The 18409-nt window shown below is 37.5% G+C and overlaps 1 protein-coding gene across 1 annotated transcript in view; it reads left to right on the plus strand.

The window, feature by feature from the left end:
• Positions 1-345: 345 nt before the first annotated feature.
• Positions 346-18409, plus strand: part of MACC1 (MET transcriptional regulator MACC1) — a 50391-nt gene continuing 32327 nt past the window's right edge. The window contains exon 1 of the mRNA XM_041418256.1: positions 346-480. Coding sequence (XP_041274190.1) covers positions 346-480 — 135 coding nt within the window. The remainder of the gene's footprint in view (positions 481-18409) is intronic.

The raw sequence follows: 18409 nt of genomic DNA on the forward strand, positions 1-18409 counted from the left end.
AATAGCCAGCCCTACTGACCACTGAAATACATACAAAACTATCCTAACATATGCTGCAAAAGCAGGGGAAAAAATCAAGGAGGAAGACACAACTTTGAGGGGAAGATAGGAGTGACATGGCATGGATACTGAAAAAAAAAATTCTTTGTCAAAGTAAAAGCCATCAAAAGGTATGGGTTGCCATGAATTGCTGGGAGACAAGTGATTGCCCAAATTGATCCCCACTGAAATCCTGGAGACAGAAAAGAAGGACTTTCAAACAGTAGAGTATGGCAATACGATCCTAGGAACTGTAATTGAAGAATAATAAATATAGAGAATTGCAATATTTAATATGCCTAAGACATGGACCAGGATTACATGAGGTTTAATGCAAAGGACGAAAACATTGCAAAAGTAACCTCGAGATGCTGCAAAAGCAGTGGAAAAATCAAGGAGGGAGACACAACTTTGACGAGAGATATGAGTGACATGGCATGGGTATTGAAAAAAAAATCTTTGCCGAAGTGAAAGCCATCAAAAGTCATCGGATGCCATCAAGATCTTGGACGTGGACCAAAACTGGCCCATTTTTTCTCTTTTTAATTCTTGCGGAATAGAGAAGAATTATTTAGAAACTCTCTGTAGTGGTGAAACGATGAATTGAAATGCAATTGAAAAAAGAGAAAAGGATATTTGGGATATTTGTTGAGTAGAAGAATAGGAAACTATGTTGATTATGCTTTGGAAACTTGAGGATTGGTAACAGTCACATGTCCTACACTGCACCAGAAAGGTCTATTCCACCCAGTGTGGTGGAGATAGACAACATACCCGAGAAACAAACATGTATTAAGGCCCCCTTAACTATTTTCTGATTATTTACTTGTAGCCTGAAAATGATAATTTCCTCTGAAACATCGTTAGTACAAGGAAAAAATTCACATCCCACACAGGATTTGCAAATACCTTATTAAAACTCTGTTGCCTGTACCTTATTAAGACCATGGAGAGGTTGTTTTTGTGCTCAGTGCGCTGCCATTCTCTGGTTCATTGAAAATTTGTGTTCCAAAATCAAGGGCTCGGAATTTAGGAATCACTGCGGCTAAGTTGATTTTGGTCGACTCTTATGTGATTCCAAATAATTTTTACCTCTCTTCCAGGAGACACTATCTTTCCAGATCTTGATGACCCATGGGATTAATAGGTCTGAAATTCCCTTAAGGTCTTGTTGCAAGTCCTCCAGTGAGGAACATTTCAGGAAATCCCAAAAGTGTCCTCATTCCCCTCCTCTTCTCTGTGGTTTCTTCTGGAGTAAAATTATGATTACACAAGACAGCAGATGCAGAACTGAAACAGGTAACCAACCCCCAAGTATTTGTAGGTTTTCTGAAACAACACTTGCAGCTTTTTGTAGTGTATCTGGCAGTGATCAAGTGAGTTTTATCTTCAGTTAGTATTATGAAAAAAAAATCACAGAAAAGCTGCCTTGGTACGAGAAGAAAGGTTTTCTTTCTCCATTAAGACACCATGTGCAGTCTGAACATCAAAGACAATGAGTAGAATAGAAGCAAAAGGATGCATAAACTCTGCTAACTTAAAGACATCCTGCAACATCTCACTTGGATAATTGGGCGACATCATTAATAAAACCCACGGATCATCTTCATTTCATGGGAAGAGGATATCATGGCAACGGAGCCTCAGCCCACATCATCCTTGGCTCCTGAAGCTGGTGACATTACTTCAGCCACAAGCCTCTGGACCACACTTCTTTGTCCATGGCAATGTCATGATTTCCATGAAAAATCTTCCTATGTGCCTGCTATGTGTTCACCCTGTTTGGTAAGGAATGATATAAATGGGACGTAGTGACAAATTATGTTCAGCGCAATACTGGTGCAAAAAAATCAGCCTTCAAGTATTTGTTAGGGCTGTGTACTGTTCTCTGCAGCCCAATGGGATTTAAAGTGGGTTTTCCGGTCTTTTTTAAATAAGAGAAAAAAAATTAAAGGCTGCATTATTATTAATCATTGCATGAAAAATTAAAATTGTGTTATCAAGAGAAGTCTCTGTATCAAGTCTTTTCTTGATGCATCTCACTCAGTTATCACATGGCCCTAAGAAGCCTTTTAACATTTTTCTTTCCATTAAAAATTCTTTCATCCCTTTCTCTCAAACACTTCAGCTGTGTTAGCACAGTGCTACAAACCATTCCTGGCCTGCTCTCTGTTGCTGTAGTATATTAAACTGGTCTTGGCTCTATAAATTTTCTTCATAGGCTTGGCCATATTTTTTTCTCAAATACTTTTCTGAAATTTATGGGATCCTTCATTTTTCATGGATCGTAAAATTAGAATGAACTGTGGAGGTATATGTTTTGCTCTCCCAGATGAAACATTCCACGTAATTTCTCTGAAACAGATTACACTTGGATAGACCTGCCCCAGGTCTATCTTACAGCTCTGTGGAGACTCCTGCAGAAATGCCAGGCAAATATTTTGGTAGAATACTTTCCTCACTTCTCTGGACTCTTTCTTGCCTGTTGGTGCTATTTCTGATAGAATCTCAGTAGTACAGACCTGTGTAGCAAATTTTAGGGTTTATCAGAGGTGGCAGGGTGCCAGGACTGCTGGGTGCTCTGGAGGTCATTACCTGCAAGCAATTGTAGAGTGCAGCATCTCTGCTGTACTCTCAAAAAGATCCTGGAGCAAACGCTGGAAGGCACAAACATGCTTGATTTACATTTGCTTGCTTAATTTTCTACAAATACCTTGGAATATGTGAGCCAGAGATAGCCAGAGATTAGGTTTTTACTTTACAAAAAACCCAAAATCAAACGAAATCAAAGCTTCATAAGGTTTTGGAAATTCTAAGTTTGTTAGAGTATGCTTTATAAACTTCTTTTTTACTTCTGTTTTCTTCTTCAAGAGTATGCATTTTACATATAATGACAAGCATAAAATTTTCATTTAAAATATGAATTCTCTGACTGAAATATCAATAAAAGAAAAGTATACTTTTATTTCTAATTGCATTATCCTGTTACAAAGAGGCTCTGTGAAAATGTACATGCTTTTCTGGTGATTGAGTACACTGTGTTTCCAGCCTTGTATTTCATGGGGAATTTTCCATATTTTTTCATATGCTGTTTCCATATAAAAAAAAAAAAGGGTGGGGGGTGGTGGGGGGAAGTTGGCAAAAGAGCATGTTCTGGAATAGAATTATTCCACTATCAAACTAATGTGAGTTTCCAAGCATTTCTGTGTGTGTGTGTGGAATAGAACCCTGCTATAGCAGATTTTTTATTGCAAAGCTTTAAAAATATGACTCATGGGTGTTTTGTCAGTGGAAGTGTTTGTAAAAGATGTTAGAGTATTATTTGTCTTCAAATTGTCTGTTTACTCTGGTTTCAAATGTTTACATACAAATTGTATTCAGGAATCTCTTGATTCAAACCAACTGAACATAATATGGTGTGGATAAAAACCACTTCATCGCATTTTTCTTCACCTTTACATGTGATACCTGTTATAGAAGAGAGTCCGTTTTTCAAAATAATGTGTGTTACTGTAGAAGTTGAATTTAAAACTTTTTTTTTCTTAAATATGATATCAGAAAAGCATGTAAGTGCACACATTTCGAGTTAAATATGCATCAATCATTAGTCTTTTAAAGTTAAATATGCTTCAAATCTTTATGCTCAAAGGGTAAATTAATAAGACTATCAGTACCACTGACCACTGAGTAATTGGAATAAAGTCTTCATACAAAAAGTAACAACAAAAATATTCATAATATTATGAATGTTGTAATGTATCATAAAGTCATTATGAATGTTGAAGTGAGAATTTTATTTATTACTAAACATGACAGAAACATGCAAATATGCAAAATCAAAATCTAAACCTCTATTAACTTCAGAACTCATAGAACAAAATAAAGACTTTATTTTTTATAGGTGGACTACTGCTGGTCTGTGATATTGACTAAAGAAAAGACACAAAAAAAATCAGAAGGGGAAGGAAAGGGACAAGAAAAAAAATAAACCTTTAATACTTCATGGATGTAACCAGATATTCAATTTCAATGTGGCTTTTTTACTTTATAGAACCACTGGATTCCTGGTGATGGAATGAAGGAAGGATAGTTCATTTCTGTTTATTTAATGGAAATCTTTCTCTTAGTCCTCTAATACACTAACTAGTGTTTATATCTAACAAAGTGTTAAACAAACAAAAAATCTTTTGAAATGATGATTTGACAGCATATTTTTATGTCACTTCTATCTCTCTGATTCATTAATGTTTCACTGATGTTTAGAGCTACAAAGACATATATCATGGTAATATTGCTGCTTGTCATGAAAATGAAGCTGAAACATATGGCAGGATATGTCTAAAAGGAAATAAACAGTAAGAAAGTAATTTTTTTTTGGTGTGTGGTTGTTTTTGGGTTTTTTTTGTTAGACATGTCTCTTTTCATGGTTTTCTACTTTTCAAAAATCCAACATAATGTAAAGTGGCATTTACAGCCAGGCTGGTACTTATTGAAAGTTTGGCTGATGTCATTTGGGAACTTCGAATGAGGCATTTCTTAAGAGTGAAAGTTGTGGTGAGGCTAGGCTATGAAAAATTTGCATCACTTTCCCAAACTGTTGTGATTTAAGTATGACTCTTAAACAGAAGAAGAGATCAAAATTTTTAGTCAAAATATCTGCTTAATTACTTTGTTTCTCTTGGAAATATTTTTAAATATAGGAATTTTTTATGATGTTGAAAGAACTTTTTTTAAGAAAAAAAGGTCTACTGTAAATGTATTTAACTGTTTTGGGTTTTTTCCCCTCAAGAACAAGCCTAACTTTCTGACTTTCCCTTCAACATTCTGCTAAATTTCAGATTAGTCTATAAACAACAGTCAACAAACAAATCCAAGTCCATCTATACGGTTTCATTTATCAGGAGGTCTCTATATTTTTAGAAGTGTAATAAGTAGAGACTCAACAAAATAATGAGAAAATATAATATAAAATATAACAAAATAATGAGAAAATATAATATTCCTGAAGATAAAATGAAATATATTTAAAATTGAATGTGTTTTAAGTGCTTTAATTAAAAAAAGGAATTCTATTTCTAACCAAAGGTAAACCTTTTTTTCTTGATGCAGTAATGGCCTGTACTTATCAGCACCTGAAACAAATAAAAATAGTACCTGATCCCAGGAAGAGGGTTGAAACATTTAAACAGAGATTACTAAAGCCTTTCCTTCCATGAAGCTCAGGGAAATGAAACCCTTGCTCTGCTCACTGTAATTTCAATATCTTCAGGGTTTTTATTTCAAAGTCTGTGACCATGTGTGCCATCTCTGTGGTCATGCAGCTTTTAATTGAGAATAACTTCTGATTAAATACATTTACTTGACAAGGGTTCCCTAACCAGAAAAAAAGTTTGAGGCACCAAAGCTCTTAATTTTCAAACAACTGCAAGGAATACCAGAGACTTGATAAGTTTTCAGTATTTGGTGGAGAAAGAATGAAAAAGGCAAATTGTAGCAAAATTCTAAGGGGTAATAATCTTGTAAAACAACGATTTTCATCACAAGGTCACTGCATTGAATAATCTGAAGACATGCCCGTCTTTCAGAAGCTGAGTGCAACTTGTTTCAACTGCTTTTTGCAAGCAGATGGGATCTTGGTATTTTACAACTGGAAGAGGGTAAAAAATAAATGTATAGTTCCAGTTACTCAAAAATAGACAACAGAAATCATGGATCTTAAGATCTTGCAATGGTTTCTTGTAAATGACATCCAGTTACAGTAGATGACAGAGCAAACTTTCCCAAGAAAAAGCAACTGACTTTATTGGAGCACAAATTGATAATGACAACAAGCTTATATGGAGTCTTCAAGATTATTAATTGTAGAGTTGTAGTGATAAAGTTCCAGTATGTTATTCAGCCCTGAGACTCAACACTTGTCATGGAAACTTCTGTAAGGATTCCAGTACTACTGAGGCCTTGGTGACATAGGTAGCAAAATGGAGATGGCAAAGACTGTTTGCTCATTGTAAAGCCCATTCTTGGAATTTGGCATAGCTTCGGACAGTAATAATACAATTATTTTATGTGACAGCCCTGTGGAGGTTTAGAAAACTATCAAATTTAATTCAAATTACACAAACAAGATGTTATTTTGCAGGCCAAAAAAAAAAAAAAAAAAAAAGAAAATTCATGATGCTGATATAAGGAATTTGACCAAAAGGATAGCATATGTGTAAAGGAGAAATGGTTTTAATTTCTGAGCTGACTAGAACAAGTTGCAATAGGAAAACTTGAACACATCCAAAGAAAGAATTTAAAATGATTGTTTGAACTGATTGCAAAGTGTTGTAAGTTTTAAAAATCACCTTCTTTCATACTTAGTTACATGGAAAAATTCCAAAGACAGTAGATCTTTCCAATGCAAGTGGCAGCAAAAGAAGACAAATCTTATTTGTCTCCACTCCCGAAATCTAGAAGTAAGATATCAAGCAAAGCTTAGCACCTTGTAATTCAAATGGCTGAATGAGCCTGCTGTAGGAGGTTTTTCAAAGTACAATTTCAGATTATGTATGCAATGAGGAGCACTCACTTGGTATGTCATGCTAGAAGAGCTCCAGCTACAGCATCTTTGGCAAAGAAGCAAGGATAAAAATCTGTGAAGGGTGTAATTTCTGAACTGACACAGACATTTTGGCAGGAATGATTTGTCAAGGGCAAATCCACCAAAAAGTTGTCAAATTAGGAATTTTTGAAAGTGCCTGAGATTCCAAGGAAGAAGAAAGTTCCAAGGAAAATGTGTCTGACAAAACTAGACACTCAAATTCATCAAAGTACTTAATGACATTTTTCCTTGGCTCATAACTGCATTTCCCAATGTCCAGCAGTCGGTCAAACTTTGAACAAAAGAGGCACCAATTACAGAAGGTCTGGTCATTCATGTGAACTTAATAGAAACATACATGCAGACGTGCTATGGATGGATGGCTTTAAATGAAGATTTGATTGTCAGATTTGATAACTTTCTTAGCATTTTTCCTGTCACGATTTGTCTGATTCAGTGAGTGAGGAAGGTTCCGGATAATGGAAATGGGGAAGTGAGATTGAGGCCTGAGTTGAAGGAGCTGGTATCATGCAGCACTCTTTTGACCAGAGAAATAAATCCTGGAAGAAGTCATGTCACAAGAGGCAGTCCAGCTATTAAATGCTCCGTGTGCAGCTAGTCAGCAAATAAACATTGGTGAAGGAACCAGAGTGAAGGCAATGCATGGCCAGTGCAGGAGATGTGCCCAGGCTGCCAAGGAACAGGAGCCTGGATTCACACACAAGCCTCGACCTCTCAGTGTGTGAGGCTTGACAGGTTGTACCTGTTGCAAGACGTTGTTGCAACAAGATTGTTCATGTCAGATCAGAAATATGTATATTTGTTCAACCAAACAGCTCCAGTGTCTGTATTCAAAAGCAGCAAAGGCAGTAACAACGGGCCTGGTGGCACTGGTAATGAACGTTCTTTGTGGGTGTATTTAAATGCTCTCTTCATCATAACGAACTATACCTTTGATCCACAATTTAACAATCATGACTGAACTTGTATATGATTTTAGATGTTTATGAGGGGAAAAAATTATCACTTACAGCTTGCAGATGTTGTTGAAGAATCCATTTCAAGACACACATCAGGAAGACTAGTCTATGAACCTTTTTTTCAGTTTTGTTCTTTTCCCTCATATTTAAAAGATTAATATTTGAACAGTATTTTGCTATGGTTAAACTTGTCCACTGTTAATAAAGTGAGATAATTATCCCCTATTCCAAAAAAGTATTTTTATATTTAGAAATTAAGTCCAAAATGCCAGTAAACTAACCAAGTAAAATGAGTGCTTAACAATATAAAAGCAAAACTGTAGGGTTTTACATGTGCAAGTATTTATGAGCATTTCTTGCATGTTTTTGCATCTGCATTACTGTAGTCTGTAAGTTTTACTGAAGTATGGCAACATCACTGTCCAATTTATGTCTTTGAAGTTCGCCTTCAGCAAGAAATGCATGCAAAGAGAATTCTCATAGATCCTCTGTGGTCCAGTGACTCCAATCTATCTTAGACTGATTCTCTTTGGTGCAAGTATGTGCTGAAATGCAACTGTTGTTTTTTCTTACCATTTTGAGGTAGTTTTACAGCCCTTTTTATTCTCTGTTCCTACCTGAGCTTCCAGCCACAAGGCAGCACCACTGCTGATCAAAACTCAAAAGTCGTGTAAGTCCTCAAAGTTGCAGCTGTTAACACCACAATCAGTGGAACTGCAATTTCATTGCCACTGAATAATCATGGCTTCCTCACTGCATTGGATTTAAAAACCAAAAAGAACTGTGTGTGACAATGGAAGATGCCGGATTAAGCATTGGTTGTATTATTTTGATGGAAAATGTTTACTGAAACCACCCCTGTCATTTAAAGGAGTTTAAAGCAGTTCATTATTTGATCTTATCTGCTCCTGTAGGTGTCAACAAAGATAAATCATTACATTCAAAATTAAGGCAAGAGGAACGAACCTTGCAAGATTTTTGAGTGAGCACTCCCTCGAGCTAGTCAGTGCTCAAAATATTCAGTGATTTGCAGAGACCTGCCTTCAAGAACAGGTCCCATAAAGATCTCTAAATCAAATATGCTTCTATTTCCATGCCTTTCAGTTAACAGGCACCTAGTGTACTGAAATGATGTTCTGTGTTTATCAGCTTCAGTAGGGATCAGAAAATACAAACTGGAATTATTCCCTTCACTTCAGCAGAGTTGTCCTGATTGCTAGCAGATCTGGCATCATTACTTTTTTTTTACAACTGCATTCTCAGCATATGCAGTACTTAAATCCTACTGTTTATTGCACCTTGTAGGCTTTCTCTAAGCTGGAAAATCATTTTTAGTGAGAACCTTTGAGAGCCTGGGAAGAGAAACATGGAGAAATACAATGTTACTGGAAGATGAAGTAAAAATATCGGCTTCTTGCATTACCATTACTCCCATATTAGCAGCCTCAGTGCAGAAAGTGTCAGTACAGGCAGGGAGTGCTCAGCAGCCACCTCGTGGGCTGCAGGAAATGGCTGGGGGTGTCAGCCGTGGGTGGAGGGCTGCTGGACCAGCACACACTGCTCTGGGGGTGTAGGCACTAATTACAGTCATTATGGTAATCAGAGGCAACTGGAGGTATTACTGAATAAGAGGTTCTCTTTTAAGTACCATGGGCACAGAGGTAACAGCAGCCCTGCCCAGAGCTGGCCAGGTCTCAGAGTTATTTTTTAGCTGAAATACTCTTGGGTTTCTGCCCTATTACTCCTAAGGAAGCCAGAAATGATCTTCTCTTTTGGTCGGCAACGTTAAAGACTATCTCTGGGCCTTTACGTGAGCTTCAGATTAGGCTTGTGAGGTCACTTGGGAATTAAAGCCACGTCCTGCTTTTAAGTTACAAGGACGACAAAGCCAGGCCTTTTCTGAAAGGAGTGGGGTCACTGGGTTAGGAGTAACTGTGATGTACTCAGTGTGCATAAGAAATTCCTTGTTAAAGGAGAAAACTTCCAGTTGCAGAAGTCTTTTCAGACTTCTGAACAGGTGGGTGTTTGTAGAGCTTTTTGAAAATTGTATTTCAGTCATTAAAAGTGACAGAATTATCAGGATGGTGTAGCACTGATTGCTTTGTGAAGCTGAGAGACACATACTCCAGAGCTCAGATTCTGGCTGAAAAAAACATACATATGCAATGTGAGTATGATAATGCTATTCCTAAAGAACAAAACACCAAGATACATGGTTGAATATGCATCAACAACAAGATTAGCTGATGTTTTGCTGCCTCAAAAACCTGATTGAACACCTGAGTGAATACATAGCTGAACAGTTTCTTTATGTGGTGAGTTCTTTTAGTGGTGGGTTTTTTTCCTTTGCATTGTTATAAAAAGTGTTGCTTTGCTTAATGTACCTGATGGTGAGAAACAGACTGTTTTTTTCCAGGAAATGAATGCACAAAACATAAGAGCTCAGATGCACAATCCTGTATCAAAAATATGTGACAAAGGCCTAGTAGAACTTCACTGATTAGAGTCACTATAAAAATAAATAGAATCAAATTATCCAAGGAAAATACAACCAAACCCAGTACTTTTTTAATCTTCAAAAATGACATGTAAGCAATTGATGAATAAAACGTGATCAGTCCAGGTATCTCATACAATTCTATGAGAGTTGTAAAGATAAACTTTTTTTTATACTATGAGCATTACTGAAAGCTTGAGTCCTATTTCTAGTTGTACACAACATTGGGAAGGTAACCTTTACACTACCTTATCTACCATACCACACAGTAATATGACTAATGAATACTTAAGGTATTAGACATAAAGTACCGGATATGATAGGTCAAAAACGTTGTAACCTTAGAATATTGTTTCAGTCATTGCAGATATATTTGCAGTCATCTGGCTTATTCTAGCAGATCACATTTCAAGGCTATGTCACAGTGCCATGCTGTTGAATTAAGGAGGCCAGGTAATTGTGAGAAGGGACAAGAAATCAGCTTTGAGCTTTAATTGTGAGAAGGGACAAGAAATCAGCTTTTAGCTTCACTTACAACTTCTTGGCTGACTTCTTATTCATGTGCTCTTTAGACCACATTTCATAAAAACAATTGCCTTTGGGTTTATTATTAATACAGGAAAAAGCATCCTTAAACTTAGGAGAAATGTCTTCTGCTGAACTGATTAAAGGTTCTCAAATGGAGGAATAAAACCCAAAAATAATCTCTCACTTTACAATGAAGAAAACAATGAATTTGTGGTTTTTAGGTTTTCAGGGCTTATTAGCTTGTATATTAATGGAGATAAAAATCTGTTTTAAAGGGATGAATAGCTGATTTACAGGTAAAATTGTAATTATGATGCAATTGATAGATATTTAGCAAATAACTGGCAAGACCAATAAGTTGGTAAGAAGGTATAACCCAAAAATTTAATGCCTTTGAGCCTTTCCAAAACTACATTTTTATCAAGCTGAAGCAAAAAGGAGAAACCCAAGCTAGTAAGTACTTAATTTCAGCTTTAAATGTCATAAAGAATATGAAACTCTTATTATTTATATTCATTTTCAACCCCTATCTAACATGAAGAAAATCAGCTTTAAGCTTTTAATGGCTCCACAATGCATATTTCAGGTCTTACACCGATGTCTTAAATCGGATTTTCAGAAGCGGCTGCTTTCCATACAGGCACCTAAACAAAGGCTTGTCTTTCGAGGGCATCTGGTATCTCCTGACTCCCAGTGTGAGGCACCCATGGCCAGATTTTCAAGTTCCTAACATACTCATTGCTGAAAAACAGGTCCATGTTGACAACATACACTGTCAAAGCAAGCCATCTACTACTTAATTCAGCAGAGCTGCTTTGGATCTGCAACGAGATCAGATTCTGGCTCTTTATGTCTCTGTGTTCCTATGAGGAAGAGCAGCCTTAGGATTTAAATTTCTTTTGAATTTCTGTTTTGAACTGGATTTTTTCCTGTTAAAAAAGGAAACCTTCTCTGGATTTTGTGGTTTGATTTCAGTCCCTCTTTCATTTGTAATCTTCTGTGAGTCTCTGAGGTCTAATAATAGAAGAACTTTTCCTCCACAGATATCCTCAGCTTTCTTTTTCACTTGGATGAACCTTTTCATGAAACCTAGTGTTCTACCCAGTCTGAGATTTCTGTGCCTGCATTAGGCTGAACTGGCTCATGAATTCACAAACTACTGGTGAGAATCAATTAGAGTCTTATATAGAAATGGCATGATCAAGTAGACCCTGTTTCCAGAGGAAATCAGGCTAAAACTAACAAAACAAGAAAAATTTTATTTTCTCCTTCTCTAGTAATCAGCTATATTCTACCCAAGTGTAGCTCAGTACAGTGTGCTAATATTTTCTAGAAATATAGTACAAGAAAATCTGAGATAGAACACTATTTTAATTCCTCACTGCTCATTGCTGTTTAAGACATTACATTTTTGGCCCTGACCCTTTCTTTTGCCTGCAGATTTTTATTTACTGTCCCACTGAATATTTTCCTTGGTGACGTGTTAAATAAGTGAAGTGGGATTTAATGAGGAACTAGGACTGAAACAAGGTTTTCCCAACCTGAAAGATGTTATTGTTTTGCCCAGTCTAATGCTACAGGAGGCAGTGCCATGTGGCCCTGATCTCTGCTGCTGGTTCTGCTTTGGATCTGGAGGCATCACTTAAGGATTTCAGGACTGGTCTCTGCAAAACACTGCTTGGGCTGTGGGGGTCTTCACCTTTGTTTTACTGACTGAAATGGTAGGATTGTAAACTCAAGCCAAACTTGTTTGCCTTCTTTTGAGGTCTCTTTGTGCCTTTTCTCTGTAAGAATGAAATAAGTGAATCTTCCATGCAGAGAGCCACAGATTTGGCTGTGGGAGTGAGGTTTGCTAGCGACAGAATGAAAATGGTATAAACAAAAAAATACTTTGTTTAATGAACACACTTTGCATAAAGTAATCCAGCAACCAACCAAACTAAACAGCTTTAGTTACACAGAGGAAACAAATGTTTTCATGGTACAAAAGATATCTTGTAAATCTTTCCCTGGGGCACAAGTTCCAACCCACTTGTTATTTCAAGAGAGAAAGAGATCTTTCTCTACCACTTTCAGAGCTCTTCCTCCAAGTCCCTTTTGGCAACCATATGCTCAGCATTCAGGAATGTTCCTGCTGTGATATTCTTCAGTCCCATTTGCCAGCTAATTTATCATTGATTGAATGGTCCTTGATCATTTATTAAAGTTTTTGTTATTTAAAAATATGTTCTCCTTTTAATATAATTTCATATTCCATCAGCATTAAGACATAGTATACTCATTCCTTCATTAAAATAAATACTAGAGGAAAACAATGGTTTTCCTTGAGTTGTTGATATACATTGTTTGTTGATATAAGTTGTTTCCTTGATGTGTTGAAAACCAGAACAATTCTATTTTCTGTAGAGTTGAGAGCTCTTTTTTAGGAAAAAAACAACCAAATTTAGCAAACAAAACCCCCCATCCAAATAAAAACTACCAAACCCAACACCAACAAACAAAACCCAAACCCCCCACAGAAAACAAACCCACTTTTCAGTTCTTGGCCCAGATTTCTGTGGAGAAATTATTAAAACTTTTGGGTTTTTTTTTTTTTTTGTTTTTTTTTGTTTTTTTTTTTTTTCAGAGTGCAAGCAGATTTAGTATGTAGAGATATAGCTTTTGCTGCTCAATATAGCATCTTCCTTACAAATTTTGTTGCTGGACAGTGTTGTTTCAGTTTGGTCTGCTGCTGCCTTCAGCAGTTTCAATACACACTTGTGCTTTGGCTGTAGCTTCCCATACTATGCTACTCTTGCCACAAGTTCTGTGTATTCATTAAAGTGTGATGTCACAGATTTTTATAAAACAAATCTTCACCTCGACTAAAGTCTGAGATACAGCCTTTTGGGGATACAACATATTTTGAGAGCTGTTTTTCTGATGTTCAACATTTCCCAGAACTGTATCCTGCCCTTCAGACACCAGGTACAATCTCTCTGATTCCTTTGGTTCACTATTTATCAGGAAAAGTGGGTTTGCCTGTCTGGGTGGAGTATTCATTACAGTTTGTAAAGCCTGCTTTGTTTTAGATACGTGTGTTAGTGTAAGTCATATCTCTTAAGAATGTGATTTTTGGCAGTGTTTGATACTGGCAAGAGCCCTAATGCGATACAGAACTGGCAGGAGTGCTTTTGCTGTTACGGAATATACGTAGAGGTCTGGAATCAGTAAAAACAACCAGGATTGCTTTTGCCAGCATTACTATATTACTAAACACTTTCTAGAATAGTCCTGTCAGAAGACCAGTTTTCACCCCCACGCTTTTCTTGGTTATTAATTGTTATTTTACTGGGAGGAATGTCCAAGCTGCTACCTGATGTGTAAATATCTTTGGCCTGAATATTTTCTGCCAGGGAAGTTTTCCTACCATTTGCAGGAGGGGAAAGAGGAAGAATTATATATTTGACCATGTCTGAGTGGATTCTTTATACCCAGAGTGTCCTGACATTGAACCTTTTTCTCCTCTCCCAGATGCAATTATAAATCATAGTGTAGTGACCACAGATAATTTGCGTTGGAAATAATTATAGAGGTAACTGTCACGTAGCCTACGGTTAATGGTGCCCCTCTCTTAATGTCTTGATGGGCAAGGAGCTTGTATGAAGTTTGTTTTCTCATGAGCCTTAGGAACAACTGAAATGAATGGGATGAGAATGAAACACAATGTAAAGTGAGGTCTTGGTGTTTCCCATGCTTCGGATGAGAGCTGCAGCAAACAGATGCAGGTCCAAATGCACATGCTACGTTCTGCCCCAGCTATTCCATCTGCTGCAAGCAAATAAAATATGTTTACACACAGAACCTAAGTGTGCCCTTTGACCCTACAGTCACTGCTAGGTTCAGCCATCAAAATATGCAGTAATTTAAATACAAAATCCGTGAAGGGAAAAGCACATAATATAATCAGACAAGAAGTAAAGACATGGCTGTCATTTCCCATGCATGTTATGTTGCTTCAAGCCATCATGTGATTTTTTATGCTCCCAAACACTCCAGCATCCTGTCACCACTACCAGTATGATTGCAAAAGCTAAAGGATGTGGCTTGGTGGCATTCACCCCCCTCCAAAGTGAGGTTACGTGTCCTGTGGCGTTGCTTTTGCCCTGGAGTTGGCAGCTGCTGGAGACCAGCTCTACTGCTATTGCTGCACTTTTTCTGGGCTCAGATGGACTGACCCACCACGTCTGGATTCACCCAGGGCTTATCATATACATGTTCTCCCAGCCTCCAGACTTCCCATCTCAGAATTCTCCTCATTCATTCCTCTTCTGTTCCAAGAGATTTCTCCCTAAATTCCACGGATTTCAATGACAGGAATATATCTGTGAAGTGAGTAAAACTTAGCAAACAATAAAAGGAAAAAAAAAATTGCCAGGTGAGCTTGTCATCATCTGCTATTGGTTTTGTCTGTGTGTACAGCACGCATGTACAACCAGTGCAGTTAATTAAACCCATGAAAGTGCTTATTAACTGTCCACATATTATTTAGCATTCTTAAGGCCTGGAAATCTAAATCTCTTTCTGGAAGACTTTGCTCTGAAAATGAGTCAAACTGTAGAAAACTGCAGTGTCTCATCAAACGATGTCCTAAAAAAAGCTGTTGCAGTGCCTGGGTTTCTGAGGAGTCTGGAAATGAAAGCTGGCTGGTCAGAACTGATCCTGGAATGGTAGTAGACTATGCAGTGCTGTCTTTTAAATATCTGGTTTAGATGCCTTCAAGGTAAACTTTATTATGCAACAAGATACAAGTGGCAGACTTTAATAAATATGTGGGAACTAATAGATGGTCACCCTTGCAGGGAAAACCCAGATAGACTAGGTTATTAGTACTTTGGCCCTTTTGTAGTTAGGAGTTTTCCAGTGCCTAAAGGGATGCTACAAGAAAGCTGAAGAGGGACTTTTTAAGGAAGCATGCAGGGATAGGATAAGAGAAAAAGGCTTTAGATTGAAAGAAAATAAGTTTAAATTAGATATTAGGAAGAAATTCCATACTGAGAGGGTGGTGAGGCACTAGAACAAGTTATCCAGGGAAGTTGTGGATCCCTGGAAGTGTTCAAGGACAGGTTGGATGGGACTTTGAGCAACCGATCCAGTGCAAGTTGTCCAGCCCAAATAATTTTATGATTCTATGGCTTTATGAGACCCAGAGATCACCTCAAATCTTGTAGATGTTTTATGTGAGTCACCAGGGTCCCAATTGCAGCTTTATGGGTTCTAAACTCATTTTCTACTTGAGAAACAGCTGGGAGGGATACTATTTTAATTGAATTTTGATTAATCCCTACAAAAATGGACATTAAAAATCATCAGCCTAAACTTAAAACCTTTCTGTTTAAGGTAAAATACTACTAATATTTTTTTTAAATTACTCTTTATTCAGAATAAAGGACTGGTAAAAACATCTGGCTCTGAAAATACTTCTACTTTTAACCAACATTGTTTTTCTGAGGTAACGCTCCATTCAGGGAAATGAAGCCTAAGAAAGGTATTACCTAAACAGAAATTTTAAAAAGTAGTCTGACATAACAGAAAAGGGATTGAAATTTAGAGATTAGGTCACGAAAATCTTAATTTCTTATTAGATTATATTAGTATGTCAGTGAGTTTCAACTGGTTTGGGTTGTCATTGTCATTAATAACAGACACACATGAGAGACATTACCTACCACAAGAAAGCTCAAAAAACCCAGAAAATGAAACGTATAACACAAATTAAACACTTGCTTTCTTAATATCTCTGGGTCAACCACTAAATGTCACTGGAAAATTTTCCCTTCTCTTCCTGGTGTCTGACAGGGCTTATCTGTCCTACATTTTCTATTTCCAGATCCTGATTTTCCAAACTATGCCTTTAGAGAAGCAGTGGTAGTAGAAATCACCCAATTTTTCTGTAACTGGCAGTTTTAGCACAGAGTGAATAACTATGCTATATTACTCTAACATCCTCCTTCTGACAGCAGGATAAAGCTCTCTCAAAAATCTATCTTGTTGCTTAAATAATTTGGAGATGGGGCATCTCTTTCTTCATCTTGGTCATGTATGGTGAGGTGGGAAAGGCTGTTTGCTGGATTGGGTGGGAGAGAAAGTGTACAGTTCTCTGAATGGTGCTGTAATGGATTGAACATTTAGTTGAAATAGTTGGCCATTTCAACTTCATTTTTTCAGGATGAAACTGTTTGCTGAGTTTTACCCCACTTTGCTGTCAGATCAAATATAACCACTTATTTTGGCAGGTTGTTTATTTGTTGGAAATTTCACACCAATTAACAGTTTTCATAAACAGCCAGGATTCTGCCTTTCTCCATTTTTTTAATCCTGTCTCACTTATACTTCAACTTTTTAAATGCAGGTTTAGGAAGCCTGTGAAACCTATTTCCATGAAAGGGGGGTTTCTGCTGTGACTCCTTAGAGTCACAAACCCACAGGTGGCAAATAAAAACAGGATAAGCAAATCATCCCTTTCTCAAGTTCCTGTGACATTCCTGGCACGTTTTTCTTATCTGTCTGTTCCTGTAACCTTTGTCCTTCTAAACTTTATTCTATGAAATTCTTAAGTCACTGAAAAAAACACCTGCAATATAACATATGGGAAAATTTAGTACTACCTAAAGGACATGGGGCTAAAAAGTAACATTTTCCTCCTCACCCTGCCAAATGTTTCTGTATTCTCTCCTCTGTAGATATGTTATGTTAGGCCACTGCCACCCCTCCTTCACTTGCTTCCTTATATCCAGTTGTCTGATTCTCTCACATACACAGAGATGCCAAAACCGGTCATACAGGTTCAAGCAATTTCATTCACAGTATTCACTGCCAGTAAATCTAATTATTTCTAACTTGACCTTAATCAGAAGGCCACTCTTTGAACCCCTCCCAGCAATTCAGTATATCTGCAGCATGGCATGTGAAAGCAGAAAATCCTCAGTCTGTTCCAGTGGCACACAAGGAGCACATGCTTCCTCCTTCTCCTCTGCTTATCTCTCTCCCCCCTAAGGTGAAACTTCCACGCCGCCTCCCCTGGTTTCAGGTGTAATCATAAACCAGCTCAAGGCAATTATGGGTAATGTAGTCCCGTGGTTCACGCCTGTCTGTTTGAAGCAGCCGTGCCAGGTTCCTGCTAGACTGCACATTCCAGCAGGCATTGCTCAGATCTCTGAAGAGGGAGGCTCGCCAGGTGTGCTCCAGCACCACCTGAACCCTGAGCACGCCAGAGTGTTTCAAAGCCAGAGCAGGAATAAGTGCTCCTTCAACAGTACTGATGTCTTGAACAAAACCAAAATTTGGATCTAGGGAAAAGCTCTTAGTTTCCAGAATGGTGAGTTTGCTTTTTTTCTTTCAAGTGTCTTTTCCTGGTTACATTTAAAATACATTGGAAGATCTGAAATATCAGAGTAGTTTTTTGCCTAGCGCTATTGCATCAGTCCAATACTATCTTTTGGCCATTGCTAGCTCCAGGTGTTACCGGAGAGGGTGCAGAACTTATGGACATTTTGAATTGCATGATATTGTACCGCAGGGTGATCTGGGATGTGTGGAGAAAGGCACTTCCTAAGTGCTGGTGATTGCCTTTGCTGAGAACATAAGTAATGGTGACCCTTCTAAAATTTTTAATCAGTTTTAAGCTCACCTTTTCTGTCTTTTTACTTCTGTGAAATGGGCTGCTGTAGATCGGGGTGAGTGTGTGCGCATGCACCTCTGTGGGCTTTGGTTTTTTTGCTGGTTGATTGGTTGGTTTGGTTT

Source organism: Onychostruthus taczanowskii, unplaced genomic scaffold, assembly GCF_017590055.1.
Source record: "Onychostruthus taczanowskii isolate IOZ18803 unplaced genomic scaffold, ASM1759005v1 scaffold59, whole genome shotgun sequence".
In the NCBI taxonomy this organism is placed as follows: Eukaryota; Metazoa; Chordata; class Aves; order Passeriformes; family Passeridae; genus Onychostruthus; species Onychostruthus taczanowskii.